Genomic DNA, 15,472 nt, shown 5'->3' with positions numbered 1-15,472 from the left:
ATTTGTTATAAGGAGAGGTTTGGACACACTTGCACTGTTTTCTCTGGAATGCCGGAGAACCTGATAGTAGTATATAAAATCATGCGAGGCTTCAATAGGTCAGAATCTTTTTCCGTGGTGGACTAGAGGGCATGGCTTTAAAGTGAAAGGGGCAAAGTTCACAGATGTACGGGCAAGTTCTTTTACACACGAGATGGTGGGTGCCTGGAATGCTTTGCCAGGGATGGTGGTGGAGGCAGATATAATTGTGCTCTGTATGAGCCTTCTAGATAGGCGCATGGATATGCAGGGAATGGTGGGATATGGATCATGTGCAGGCAAATGAAATTAGTCTACCTTCGCATCATGTTCAGTACAGACATTATGGGCCAAAGGCCCTGTACCTTTCCTGATATTTTCTCTTTTATATTTTAAATTAGGGTATAAATTCATGATTGGAAGATCAGGGAGCACACAATGGAGTTTTAATGTAAGCTGATTGCCACCATTCAATGAAAATCAAAAAAGCCTGCTGGACATTAGAAATAAAAACAGAAAATGCTGGAAACACTCAGAAGGTCCGGCAGCATCTGTAGAAAGAAAAGTAATATTTTGGAGACATTTCCTCCAGTTCTGACAATTCCCGGATTAGAATCATTAACTAGATTTCTCTTTCCAGGTGTGTTGCGTGGCTGGCTGAGTGCTAACGGTGGTATCTGTTAGGGAGTTAAGTTGCATTGTTTACATTTTTTTTTTCTTTTCACTTTAGAAACCACCAGCAGTCCAGCAAAAGAAAACTATAGAATGAATCGTTACAAGAACAAAGCATTAAATCCTGAAGAGATGCGTAGGAGAAGGGAGGAAGAAGGAATTCAGCTAAGGAAACAAAAACGAGAACAACAGGTATAGCACTATCTTAAGGATTGTTTATTGTAGACGACACAATGCAAATACAAATTCACCAATTTAAACAACTAAAGGCAAAGAGTGGCAATAAAGGGGGCTTTTTCTGGTGGGCTGCCAGTGACTAGTGGTGTTCTGCAGGGGTCGGTGCTGGGGCCGCTATTCTTCACTATATATATAAATGATTTGAATGAGGAAATTGAAGATTTTGTGGCCAAGTTTGCAAATTGTACGAAGATAGGTGGAGGGGCAGGTAGTGTAGAAAAAGCAGGGATTCTGCAGAAGGACTTGGACAGTTTGGGGGAGTGTGTTTAAGAAGTGGCAGATGGAATATAGTGCAGCAAAGTGTGGAGCCATGCATTTTGGTGGTAGGAATAAAGGTGTAGAACATTTTCTAAATGGGGAGAGAATTCAAAAATCGGAGATGCAGAGGGACTTGGGAGTGCTGATGCAGGATTCCCAAAAAGTTAATTTGCACGTCGAAATGATAGTGAGGAAGGCAAATGCAATTCTAGCATTTATTTTGAGAGGACTAGAATATAAAATCTGGAATGTAATGCTGAGGGTTTATAAGGCACTGGTCAGGTCGCATTTGGAGTATTGTGGGCAGTTTTGGGCCCCATATCTGAAGAAGGATGCGCTGGCTCTGGATAGGGTCCAGAGGAGGTTTAAAAGTATGATCCCAGAAATGATCGAGTTAACATATAATGAGCGTTTGACACCACTTGGCCTATACTCACTGGACTTTAGAAGGATGAGGGGACTCATTGAAACGTACTAAATAGTGAAAGGCCTGGATAAAATGAATTTGGAGAGGATGTTTCCACTCGTGGGAGAGTCGAGGACCCAAGGCCATAGCCACAGAATAAAAGGACGTACCTTTAGGAAGGAGATGAGGAGGAATTTATTTAGTCAGAAGGTGGTGAATCTGCGGAATTCATTGCCACAGATGGCTGTGGAGGCCAAGTCAATGGATATTTTTAAGGTGGAGATTGACAGGTTCTTGATTAGTACGGGTGTCATGGAGTTATGGGGAGAAGGTAGGAGAATGGGGTTAAGAAGGAAAGATAGATCAGCCATGATTGAATGGCGGAGTAGACTTGATGAGCCAAATGGATCAATTTTGCTCTGATGATTTATGAACATGAATAAAGTTCTGGGTGGAAATATAGTGTTAAATATTGTCTAGAAAATGTGAGCATTTTTTAAAATGAGGTGTCGATCAATTCAGAATTGATATGTTTGTTATTCAACACTGACAGTATAAAACTGAAAAAAAAAAGTTGAGAAGGAATAAAAACAGGAACTTCTAGAGATGGGTGGCAGGCATGACACAAGCAGTAAAACTAGTTATTGGATATTATCTGGGCAAATGAATTTTGATCAACACCTTATGCAAACAACTAGGGAAATAGAAACCATAAGTGAATAAGTTAAAAGAGATGTGGTCGGAGGATGAGGATTGGTTGATGGAATTTTATATAGAGAAATGTGAGGTGTTGCATTTTGAGAAGTCTAACATGGGCAGGAGCTACACAGTAAATGGCAGAGCTCTGGGGAGCATTATAGAACAGAGGGATCAAGGAATGCAGGTACATAGTTCCTTGTAGGTGGAGTCGCAGGTAGGTAAGGTGGTCAAAAAGGCTTTTGCACATTGAACTTCATCAGACGTTGGGAGGTCATGTTGCAGTTAATATAAGACGTTGATGAGGCTGCGTTTAGAGTATTGTGCTAGGTTCTGGGCACCGTGTTATAGGAAAGATGTCAAGCTGGAAAGGGTGCAGAGAAGATTTACAAGGATGTTGGCTGGGCTAGAGGGTGTGAGCTATAAGGAGAGGTTAAGTAAGCTGGATCTCTATTCCTTGGAGCGCAGGAGAATGAGGGGCGATCTTAGAGAGGTGTATAAAATCATGAGAGGAATAGATCGAGTAGATGCACAGTATCTCTTGCCCAGAGAAGGGGAATCGAGGATCAGAGGACATAAGTTTAAGGTGACGGGGAAAAGATTTAATAGGAATCTGAGGGGTACCTTTTTCACACAAAGGGTGGTGTGTGTATGGAACGAGCTGCCGGAGGAGGTAGTTGAGGCAGGGACTGTCACAACGTTTAAGAAACAGTTAGACAGGTACATGGATAGGACAGATTTGGAGAGATACGGGCCAAACGCAGGCAGGTGGGACTAGTGAAAATGGGACATGTTGGCCGGTGTGGGCTAGTTGGGCCGAAGGGCTGCTTCCACACTGTATCATTCTTTAACTCTCGCTCTCAACATGAGAGCAGACGTCCCTCAATGTTAAATGATCTTGGAAGAAGAGTGGCAGTGAATTAAATAGTTTTGTAAAAGAAAGCAAGTGATTATTTGACTGACTATTACTATTAGACTATCATTGAAGGAAAATTCATCCCATCTTTTTACCTACAAACTTCTTGATTACTGAAAGTCATCAACTCCGATTTCCTAGTTTTGTTAATCTCAAAATATTTTTCTGCAGATTGTACTTGTAATTTCTTGAGATTTGATTAATCTTATTCTTTCTCAGCTGTTTAAAAGGAGAAATGTGGAACTTATCAATGAAGAATCTGCCACATTTGAAAGCCCTCTCCTGGATTCGTTTGTTAGCTCTTCTGCAGCAGGGGTAAGAATTGTATGATTTATAATTCCATTCGACTAGTGTCAATGGTTCTCAAAAAGCAACGAGTTTGTGAATTCATGTGTCGAATTGAAAAACTAAATTCAATACAATTTCTAATTTTTAGAATAGGAAAAATGAATAATACTGAACTATCATTATTTTTTTGTTAAAACAGTGAAACCTTCAAGGAAGGAAAGCCACCAATACCTACAGTGGCTTGCAAGCGATTCAGCTTGACATTGCTGACAGGCTATCTGGCCAGGCATAAAGCAAAATTGCAGTTTAATTCTCATAAGCAGTGTACGACATTAAGGGACAGACTTTAACAGTAATATTGCACCACTGAATGCAGTCAAATCGAAGGATTACAGCAAAACGACAGAAATTTTAATAGGAATCCGAGGGGTAACTTTCACGCAAAGGGTGGTGGGTGTATGGAACAAGCTGCCAGAGGAGATAGTTGAGGTTGGGACTATCCCATCGTTTAAGAAACAGACAGGTACATGGACAGGACAGGTTTGGGGGGATATGGACCAAGGACAGGTAGGTGGGACTAGTATAGCTGAGACATTGTTGGGCGGTGTGGGTAAGTTGGGTCGAAGGGCCTGTTTCCACACTGTATCACTCTATGACACTCTAATCATGGTACTTGGATCCGCAAAGAATCAAGCGCATCTCTTTCAGAGTATTTAGGAACAATGGAATACCTAGTGGAACAATAAGGAACAATGCAATACATCTGTTACAGTTGACGCGTGTTTGTGAGTGCTCTTTCCATTTGGCTTTGGTATCTCATCAAAGTATCTTGGGCTATAAATAATGTTTAGTCTGGATAAAGCTCGTGGCATATTTAGAAGCATAAAACTTTAAAAGTTAATACAAACACATACACACTGATCCATCCATTGGATCACAGATGGAGCAGCAGGACACCAGATGCCTTTGGCAGGGGCTACGGACTATAACTAGCTACCGGTGAAGCCCCCCCCTCAACCGGAAGTCACAATATGATAAGTTTTACTCTACAAATTGAGAGGGACAAGGGAAAATCGGAAGTGTCAGTATTACAGTATAGCAAAGGGGATTAATGAGGCAGGAGCGAGCCAGAATTGACTGGAAGGAGGCCCTAGCAGGGAAGACGGTGGAACAGCAATGGCAGGTATTCCTGGGAATAATGCAGACGTTGCAGGATCAATTTATCCCAAAGAGGAGGAAAGATTCCAAGGGGAGTAAGAGGCACCCGTGGCTGACAAGGGAAGTCAAGGACAGCATAAAAATAAAAGAGAAGAAGTACAACAAAGCAAAGAAAATTGGGAAGCCAGAGGATTGGGACTCTTTTAAAGAGCTACAGAAGATGACTAAGAAGGCAATACGGGGAGAAAAGATGAGGCACGAGGGTAAACTAGCCAATAATATAAAGGAGGATAGTAAAAGCTTTTTTCGGTATGTAAAGAGGGAAAAAATAGTCAAGGCAAATGTGGGTCCCTTGAAGACAGTAGCGGGGGAATTTATTATGGGGAACAAGGAAATGGCAGACGAGTTGAACCGGTACTTTGGATCTGTCTTCACTAAGGAAGATACAAGCAATCTCCCAGATGTTCTAGTGGCCAGAGATCCTAGGGTGACGGAGGAACTGAAGGAAATCCACATTAGGCAGGAAATGGTGTTGGGTAGACTGATGGGACTGAAGGCTGATAAATCCCCAGGGTCTGACGGTCTGCATCCCAAAGTATTTAAGGAGGTGGCGCTAGAAATTGTGGACGCATTGGTGATCATTTCCCAATGTTCTATAGATTCAGGATCAGTTCCTGTGGATTGGCGGGTAGCTAATGTTGTCCCACTTTTTAAGAAAGGAGGGAGAGAGAAGACAGGAAATTATAGACCAGTTAGTCTGTCATCAGTGGTGGGTAAGATGCTGGAGTCAATTATAAAAGGGGGCGTGGCTGCGTTCTGCAGCTGCGGCTCACCGGCAGTCTCTCTGTCTTTTTTTTGTTTTTGTCTTTGTTATCGTCTAAATGTTTCTTTTGATTTATTTTTAACTCTGTATATGTGGGGGGTGGGGGAAACCTTTTTTTCTAATCTCCTCCTCAACGGAGATGCGACCTTTACCGTGTCGTATCTCCGTTCGTGCTACGGCCTAACACCATGGAGTCGGCGGCCTCCAGCTGGGATCGACCTTGAAGACTCCGGTCGCAGGGCCTGGACTTACCATCTCGGAGGCTTCAGCCGTGGGCCCTGCAGACCGCAACATCGGGAGCTTGCAGGTCCCTGGCTGGCGACCGGCTTTCGGGAGCTCCAGCCGTAGCAACTTCGACCGCCACGGAGCGCGAGGTTTGATCGACCCGCTCGCAGGCCCTTCATCGCCCTGCGTGGCCTGGCCGCGGCACTTTCCATCGCCCGGTGGGGGCTCAGGACCTTCATCGGCCTGCTCGGCTCGGCCCAGGGACTTTCCATCGCCCGGTGGGGGCTTCAAAAGTCGGGAGCCTCGATCGCCTCGTGGCACCATGGGAGAAGGATGAGGAGGAGATAAGACTTTTCTTTGCCTTCCATCACAGTGAGGGTGTGCCTGGAGCAATCACTGTGATGGTTGTTTGTGTTAAAATTGTAATTGTGTGTCTTGTGTTTTTATTGTCTACTGCCGGACCCTGACGTGAGAGGACGCTGGCGCTATTTGTTCGCCGCTTCTCCGTCAGGATAGTTCGTCTGTTTGTTTTTATGTCATGACTGTTTTTGTAAAGCGTATTTGAGCACTTGGAAAATCGCCATATAAAATAAATGTTTATTATTATTATTATTATTATAAAAGAAATTGCGGAGCATTTGTATAGTAGTAACAGGATTGTTCCGAGTCAGCATGGATTTACGAAGGGGAAATCATGCTTGACTAATCTTCTGGAATTCTTTGAGGATGTAACTAGGAAAATTGGCTGGGGAGAGCCGGTGGATGTGGTGTACCTTGACTTTCAGAAAGCCTTTGACAAGGTTCCACATGGGAGATTAGTGGGCAAAATTAGAGCACATGGTTTTGGAGGTAGGGTACTGACATGGATAGAAAATTGGTTGACAGATAGAAAGCAAAGAGTGGGGATAAATGGATCCCTTTCAGAATGGCAGGCGGTAACTAGTGGGGTACCGCAAGGCTCGGTGCTGGGACCGCAGCTATTTACAATATACATTAATGACTTGGATGAAGGGATTAAAAGTACCATTAGCAAATTTGCAGATGATACAAAGCTGGGTGGTAGTGTGAACTGTGAGGAAGATGCTATGAGTTTGCAGGGTGACTTGGACAGGTTGTGTGAGTGGGCGGATGCATGGCAGATGCAGTTTAATGTGGATAAGTGTGAGGTTATCCACTTTGGTGGTAAGAATAGGAAGGCAGAGTATTATCTGAATGGTGTCAAGTTAGGAAAAGGGGACGTACAATGAGATCTGGGTGTCCTAGTGCATCAGTCACTGAAAGGAAGCATGCAGGTACAGCAGGCAGTGAAGAAAGCCAATGGAATGTTGGCCTTCATAACAAGAGGAGTTGATTATAGGAGCAAAGAGGTCCTTCTGCAGTTGTACAGGGCCCTAGTGAGACCGCACCTGGAGTACTGTGCAGTTTTGGTCTCCAAATTTGAGGAAGGATATTCTTGCTATTGAGGGCGTGCAGCGTAGGTTTACTAGGTTAATTCCTATAAAGGTGGGACTGTCATATGTTGAAAGACTGGAGCGACTAGGCTTGTATACACTGGAATTTAGAAGGATGAGAGGAGATCTTATCGAAACATAGAAAATAGGTGCAGGTGTGGGCCATTCGGCCCTTCGAGCCTGCACCGCCATTCAATATGATCATGGCTGCTCATCCAACAGTATCCCGTACCTGCCTTCTCTCCATACCCCGTGATCCCTTTAGCCGCAAGGGCCACATCTAACTCTCTCTTAAATATAGCCAATGAACTGGCCTCAACTACCTTCTGTGGCAGAGAATTCCACAGATTCACCACACTTCCCCAACATCGGGAACAATGTTCCTGCATCTAGCCTGTCCAACCCCTTAAGAATTTTGTAAGTTTCTATAAGATCCCCCCTCAATCTTCTAAATTCCAGCGAGTACAAGCCGAGTCTATCCAGTCTTTCTTCTGGATAGTCCTGCCATCCTAGGAATCAATCTGGTGAACCTTCTCTGTACTCCCTCTATGGCAAGAATGTCTTTCCTCTGAAACGTATATGATTATTAAGGGGTTGGACACGTTAGAGGCAGGAAACATGTTCCCAATGTTGGGGGAGTCCAGAACAAGGGGCCACAGTTTAAGAATAAGGGGTAGGCCATTTAGAACTGAGATGAGGAAACACTTTTTCAGTCAGAGAGTGATGAATCTGTGGAATTCTCTGCCTCAGAAGGCAGTGCAGGCCAATTCTCTGAATGCATTCAAGAGAGAGCTAGATAGAGCTCTTAAGGATAGCGGAGTCAGGGGGTATGGGGAGAAGGGGAGAAGGCAGGAACGGGGTACTGATTGAGAATGATCAGCCATGATCACATTGAATGGTGGTGCTGGCTCGAAGGGCCGAATGGCCTCATCCTGCACCTATTGTCTAAGTGCCGGCTCCTCCTCAGCTGATGACGTGAACTCTTTTTATGCACGGTTCGAGACGGGTAACACCACCAGCTCGCCGTCTAAAAACAACACCGACGGGGCGCTGGCTAGCGAGGCTGGAGGGGGATCCACCGCCGGGGATGTACACACATTCTCGGTGTCCGAGCACGACGTGAGGAGGGCTCTGACGCTCGTGAACTCGAGGAAAGCTGGAGGCCCAGATGGTATATCTGGGCGAGTGCTATAGTCTTGTGCTACTCAGCTTGCTCCAGTGCTCACCACAATATTTAACCTCTCCTTGGCCAAGTCTGTGGTCCCTGCGTGCTTCAAAAGATCCATTATTGTACCAGTGCCAAAGAATGCCTCTCCAGCTTGTTTAAATGACTACCAACCGGTGGCCCTCACCTCGGTTGACATGAAATGCTTCGAGAGACTAATCAAGAAGCACATCTGCGCCCTCCTTCCTCGCAACATGGACCCACTACAGTTCGCATACCGTCCGAACAGATCCACGGATGATGTGGTCTCCCAGGTTCTGCACACTGCTCTCTCTCATCTGGACAGCCAGAAGGGGGGTTATGTGAGGATGCTGTTCATTGACTTTAGTTCAGCTTCAACACAATAGTCCCCAGCAGACTGGCTGAGAAGCTGCTGGAACTGGGGCTTAGCACCCCTCTGTGTGCCTGGGTCCTGGACTTTCTCACCGCCAGGCCCCAAATGGTCAGGATGGGAGAACACACATCTAGCCCCCTCACCCTGAACATAGGATTCCCCCAGGGTTGCGTCCTTAGCCCCCTACTGTACTCCCTGTACACACATGATTGTGTAGCCAGGTTCAGCTCAAACTCCATCATCAAGTTTGCTGATGACACTGTGGTGGTGGGCCGGATCTCCGACAACGATGAGAAGGCCTACCGGGAGGAGGTGGCTGATCTGGCACTCTGGTTTCAGGACAATAGCCTCCTCTTGAATGTCAAAAAAACTAAGGAGCTGATTGTGGATTTTAGAAAGGCTAAACATCCAAGGACGTACACGCCACTGGAGATAAATGGGTCTACTGTGGATAGGGTGAGCAGTTTTAAATTTTTGGGAGTCCACATCACAGAGGATCTGACATGGGCAACGCACATTGCCGCACTGGTGGGCAAGGCAAAGCAGCGCCTTTACCACCTTAGACAGCTGAGGAATTTCAGAGTGTCTCTGAGGATCCTTCATTGCTTCTACTCTGGGGCTGTAGAGAGCATCCTATCCGGCAACATTACAGTCTGGTTTGGGAACAGCTCTGCCCAGGACAGGATGGCCCTGCAGAGTGTAGTGCGTTCGGCAGAACGCACCATGGGATCTACACTCGCCCTCCTGCAGGACCTATACATCAGGAGGTGCAGATCCAGAGCAAGCAAGATTATGAGGGACCCCTGCCACCCCGGCAACGAACTGTTCCAGATGCTACGGTCAGGCAAACGCCTCCGCTGTCACGCTGTGAAAACGGAGAGGATGAGACGGAGTTTCTTCCCACAGGCCATCAGGACTGTTAACTTTCATAACTCCAGGGACTACATTTTGTCTTCTCTGTATTAACTTTATTTATATGCTGTAACTGTAATTCTTGTTTTGTGCACAATCCATAGGCATCGCCACTTTCATTTCACTGCACATCGTGTATGTGCATGTGACAAATAAACTTGACTTGACTTGACTTGGTGGAGGCATTTTAGAACTTTATACCAGGATCTTCGATCAAATATCAGAGTAAATCTAAGGAGGAGAGGTCTGCTTTCTAATTAAGTGCATGATGCTTGGACATAATGATCCTGGCGAACTCCTGCTCTCCAGAACTGGAATATCTTACAGTGAAGTGCTGTCTCTTCTACCTGCTATGGAATTCACTTTGGCTATCCTGACTGCAGTCTACATCCAACCCCAGACTGATGCTAAGCTTATGCTGGAGGTACTAAACACTGCCACCAATAGCCTTGAAACAAAGTATTCCGAGGCCTTTATCATAATAACCAGGGACTTCAATCAGGCCATCTGTAAGAGCATGCTGCCAAAATACTATCAGCAAGTCTCTTGCCCAACCAGAGGTCCAAACACCTTCAAACACCGACACAGCCATCAAAAATGTATTCCAGCAAATATTGTGTCAATGTCCTCAGCATCCTCTCCAATTCAATCATGTTCTTACTAGAATGCAGCAACGGATTGTAACCTAACCCTAACCAATTGCAGTTGGAAGAAAAAATCAGATAGCTTAGGTTTGTTTCCTGGTGTGGTGGAGGCTGATTGTTTACAAACTCATGAGGAACTTGATGGGGTCTTTTATCTTAGATGGGGCATCTAATACAGGAGGGCTTAGTGAGAAGTAGAAGGTTTAGATAGGGTCCAACAGGGAATGTTTTAATGGGATGTCTGGAACACACAAGGCAAAGGCAGAAACATGTTCCCAATGTTGGGGGAGTCCAGAACCAGGGGCCACGGTTTCAGAATAAGGGGTAGGCCATTTAGAATGGAGATGAGGAAAAACTTTTTCACTCAGAGAGTTGAAAATCTGTGGAATTCTCTGCCTCAGAAGGCAGTAGAGGCCAATTCTCTGGATGCTTTCAAGAGAGAGTTAGAAAGAGCTCTTAAGGATAGCGGAGTCAAGGGGTATGGGGAGAGGGCAGGAACAGGGTACTAATTGTGGATGATCAGCCATGATCACATTAAATGGCAGTTCTGGCTCGAATGGCCAAATGGCCTACTCCTGCAACTATTGTCTATTGTCAAAGCAAACTGAATCAAATTTGATAAACAACTTGGCAAATTTGTTCAGAATCTTGGATACACAAGGAACTGCAGATGCTGGAATCTTGAGCAAAACACTGGAGAAACTCAGCAGGTTAGGCAGCATCTGTGGAGGGAATGGACAAATAATGTTTCAGGTCGAAACCCAAATCGTAGACTGTCCATTCCCTCTACAGATGCTGCCTGACCTGCTGAGTTCCTCCAGCACTTTGTGTTTTCCTTCAGATTCATAGTATGAGCAACAACATCACGTCCATCGCCAAGAAAGCCCAGCAGCGCCTCTACTTCCTCCGCAAACTGAAGAGAGCGGGAGCCCCCACACCCATCATGTACACTTTTTACCGAGGCGCCATCGAGAGCATCCTCAGCAGCTGCATCACTGTGTGGTTCGGAAGCTGCACAGCCTCCAGCCGCAAGACCCTGCAGCGCATAGTGAACACTGCTGAGAGGATCACTGGCGCCTCACTCCCAACACTCCTGGTCCTTTACACCACCCGCCTCACCCGCAAAGCATTGAGCATTGTGGGTGACCCCTTCCACCCCTCCAACAGCCTCTTCACCCTCCTGCCTTCAGGGAGAAGGTTTCGCAGCCTGAGGTCAAGCACCACCCGACTAAAGAACAGTTTTTTCCACCAGGCTGTCAGGATGCTGAACTCTCTCCCCTCCCTTCCTCCTCTCTCCCCTGCCCCTATTGGACCTGGACTTTAACACCCCACACACACGCACATCCAGCACCAGACACTTTAAAAAAAAAATTTTTTTAACGCATTTGAAGTGACTATATTTTATATTTTATATTTTATGTTGATTGTTGTTTGCTGTGCCTTTTTAATTTTAACTTAGTTTTATGCACTTTGTTCCTCGGGATTGTGGGAAACGGTATTTCGATTTTCTGTCTGTGTAAACTGGCTGAGGATTGACAATAAAATTGACTTTGACTTGACTTTGATGTTTCAATCAAGTTACATGACTTTTCTAAACTCCAATGAGTGTAGATCCTGCCTACTCAATCTCTCTTCCTACATTAACCCTTTCAACCTAGAAATCAACCTGGTGACACTTGTCAGCGCTCTCTTCAGTGCTAATTCATCCTTCCTTAAATAAGGACTCACCACGCCCTGTAAAATGGAAGTGACACGTGTGTGGACAGGTATTGCATCTCAATTGCAGGGGAAATACCTAGGAGGCGAGGTTTTCCATTTGTGGTATTTCCATTTATTCCATTGTATGTCCATTTGATAATGCATTCAGGTACCATCACAACTTTTAAGAAACATTTAGACAGATACATGGGTAGGATAGGTTTCGAGGGATACTAGACCAAGTGGACCCATTGAGCCCAAACCTCTCCTGCATTGGTGCATGGGACATGTTGGTTGGTCCTCTCCCCTGTAGATGGGACATGTTGGTTGGTTCTCACCCCTGTAGATGGGACATGTTGGTTGGTGTGGGCAAGTTGGGCTGAAGGGCCTGTTTCCACACTGTATCACTGTGTGACTAGTGTAGATGGGACATGTTGGTTGGTCCTCTCCCCTGTAAATGGGACATGTTGGTTGGTCCTCCCCTCTGTAGATGGGACATGTTGGTCGGTGTGGGCAGGTGGGACTAGTGTAGATGGGGCATGTTGGTCGGTGTAGGCAGGTGGGACTAGTGTAGATGGGACATGTTGGTTGGTTTGGGCTGAAGGGCCTGTTTCCACGTTGTATCACTCTGACTAGTATAGATGGGACATGTTGGTTGGTCCTCGCACCTGTAGATGGGGCATGCTGGTTGGTGTAGGCAGGTGGGACTCGTGTAGATGGGACATGTTGGTTGGTGTGGGCAAGTTGGGCTGAAGGGCCTGTTTCCACGCTGTATCACTCTGACTAGTGTAGATGGGACATGTTGGTTGGTCCTCGCCCCTGTAGATGGGACATGTGGGTTGGTTCTCTCCCCTGTAGATGGGGCATGTTGGTTGGTGTGGGCAAGTTGGGCTGAAAGACATGTTTCCACGTTCTTGAATTCTTTGATTGCCAATTAATTTATCCCGACCACTCCCTTAACTATGCCAATTAGCCAATGAGAGGGTACAGTCTCTAAAGGGATCCAGATAAATTGAGTAATTTGTCCAAAAAAAATCATTAAATGGATTGGGTGGAGGAGTCAGAGATGTTCAGAATGGAGACCTGTGACAAGAGATGTACCGCAGGCTTGGTGCTAGGAGCATTGTTGTTGTCCTCATCTATATTAACAATTTGGATGAGAATGGACTTTGCATGGTTTGTAAGTTTGCAGATGATACTAAAGTTGGTGGTTTAGTAAACAGTGAGGAAGGTTATCTTAAGATTTCAGCAGGATCTAGGTCAACTGGAGAAGTAGGCCAAGGAATGGCAAGTGAAATTTAACTTTGACATGTGTAAAATGTTGCATTTTGGTATGTTAAACCAGTTTAGGACTTGCACGGTAAATGGCACTTGGAGAGTGCTATGGAATAGAGACACCAAGAGATGCAAGTACATAACTCTTGGGAAGTAGTATCAAAGGCAGACGGCATCAGGCTTGCTTGCCTTCATTAGTCAGGCCATTGAGTACAACTGGACCTGACTAGAGGAAGTGGTGAAGGTGGGTACAATTATAATTTTTAAAAGACAGGGGCGGCATGGTGGCGCAGTGGTAGAGTTGCTACCTTGCATCACCGGAGACCCGGGTTCGATCCTGACTATGGGAGTTTGTACGTTCTCCTTGTGACCATGTGGGTTTTCTCCGGGTGCTCTGGTTTCCTCCCACACTCCAAAGACGTACAGATTTAATTGGCTTCTGTAAATTATAAATTGTCCCTAGTGAGTAGGATAGTGCAAGTTCACAGGGCGATTGCTGGTCGGCAAGGTAGGCAACTTGGCATGGATGATTTGGGCAGAAGGGCCTGTTTCTGTGCCGTACGACTTGATAATTAGAATATGGGAAAATAAGAGGCCTTCACTGCTTTGTAAAAACCAACAAACCTTCAGTAAGAACCATAGAAAAAGATGCATAGATGAAAGAGCCTGTTCTGTCATTGGTGATGAGATGATTCTATGCCTCACTTTCTAAAATTGTTTGGCGCCAATAAAATCCATTGCTCAGTCTTAAATATATTGTGTCAGAGTATGCATAAGGCCCCTGAAGAGGAAAAATTCCAGATATTTATCACCTCTGAATAAAGGAATTTGTCAGATTGAGCATGAGGGAGAGTACACTCTTCTCATGTGAGCCCTCGTTGCCTTATTCTATTTGTGTAACTGATTTCATGTTCAGGTCATGGAATTTCCACAGAGAACAACTGCAGATACCACGAAGCCCATCTTATTTGTACTCCAAGTTTCCCAATTAAACATAAACTAAAACATCTAAATACTGTGATGTCTTGAGAGGTCGGGTGCTTTTCTCTTGAAGGTTGGGAGGTGTGGGTGCCGGAAATGAAGACAGAAAAGTTCTTGTTTTCAAACTTAAATTCCATACATTTAGTCTTTTCCAAAACAGGTAAACTTAATTGTTTGCAGACAGGTACACAAACCCAAAACAGGTAGTTAAATCGAAACTGTAGCTTGCTGCCTTCTTACAAAATATAACAAACACTGCTTCTCTCCCTGTCTGCTCCAGTCGTTGTCTCTCCCTGTCTGTCTGCTCCAGTCGTTGTCTCTCTCCCTGTCTGTCTGCTCCAGTCGTTGTCTCTCTCCCTGTCTGCTCCAGTCATTGTCTCTCTCCCTGTCTGTCTGCTCCAGTCGTTGTCTCTCTCCCTGTCTGTCTGCTCCAGTCATTGTCTCTCTCCCTGTCTGCTCCAGTCGTTGTCTCTCTTTTTAAATACACTGCTTCCCTTCCCTTTTAGCTCTCTCACTGAGGCAATCAGCTTATCTGGTTCAGCTGGGCAGCAATCAATGTCAGCAGCAATCAGTGTCAGCAGCAATCAGTGTCAGCAGCAATCAGTGTCAGCAGCAATCAGTGTCAGCAGGGCAGGCAGCCCTGCTGACTATGGGTTTTGTAATCTTTTGCTGGCAGCCATGATGGTTTGTAGTCCTTGTTGCATCCACCAGGAGGAAATGTATCTCCCCTCTATGACTTTACCTCTCATGATATCACAATACTAAAAGGAACTTGTATTAGTTAACAAGCTGTTTCCATTGAACTTGCGAGCAGGGGAAGATTTTGAAATTACAAGGCATGTAACCAAAACAACACACACCAGAGCCACTTGACTTCAAGTGGTTTAGAAACTGACCATTTTTATAACATCCGTGTATGTTTCCACATTTATAACATCCGTGTATGTTTATTCAACAACATTTTCAGGACAGGACCTGCAGCTATCAGCACTCATAGGGACTTAAGTCCCTATGAATTAAGTCCTGACAGAGAAATTTTGGTTAAGGTTTTACTTAACACTTGAATTAGTACAGATGAAATGTTTGATACTGTAGATAGGTAATGTTAAAACACTGCAGATTGTTATTTATCTGCAAGTAATTACATTACAATCTCCTTTAAACTTTCCTAGTTGTCTCCTGGCAGAGGAAAATGCATATTCATAATTCAAGCACAGTACTTCATGAACAAATGTATCCAGATTTTCTTCTTGGT

At 45.1% G+C, this 15,472-nt stretch overlaps 1 protein-coding gene across 4 annotated transcripts in view; it reads left to right on the top strand.

The window, feature by feature from the left end:
- Positions 1–15,472, top strand: part of LOC144589989 (importin subunit alpha-7) — a 61,179-nt gene that overhangs the window by 20,398 nt on the left and 25,309 nt on the right. For all 4 annotated transcript variants that reach the window (XM_078394911.1, XM_078394910.1, XM_078394912.1 and 1 more), the window contains exons 2-3: positions 749–882; positions 3,423–3,518. In XM_078394911.1, the coding sequence (XP_078251037.1) occupies positions 749–882; positions 3,423–3,518 (230 nt within the window). The remainder of the gene's footprint in view (positions 1–748; positions 883–3,422; positions 3,519–15,472) is intronic.

The sequence above is a fragment of the Rhinoraja longicauda genome, unplaced genomic scaffold (genome assembly GCF_053455715.1).
Source record: "Rhinoraja longicauda isolate Sanriku21f unplaced genomic scaffold, sRhiLon1.1 Scf000096, whole genome shotgun sequence".
In the NCBI taxonomy this organism is placed as follows: domain Eukaryota; kingdom Metazoa; phylum Chordata; class Chondrichthyes; order Rajiformes; family Arhynchobatidae; genus Rhinoraja; species Rhinoraja longicauda.
This window is presented reverse-complemented; position numbering and strand designations above follow the sequence as displayed.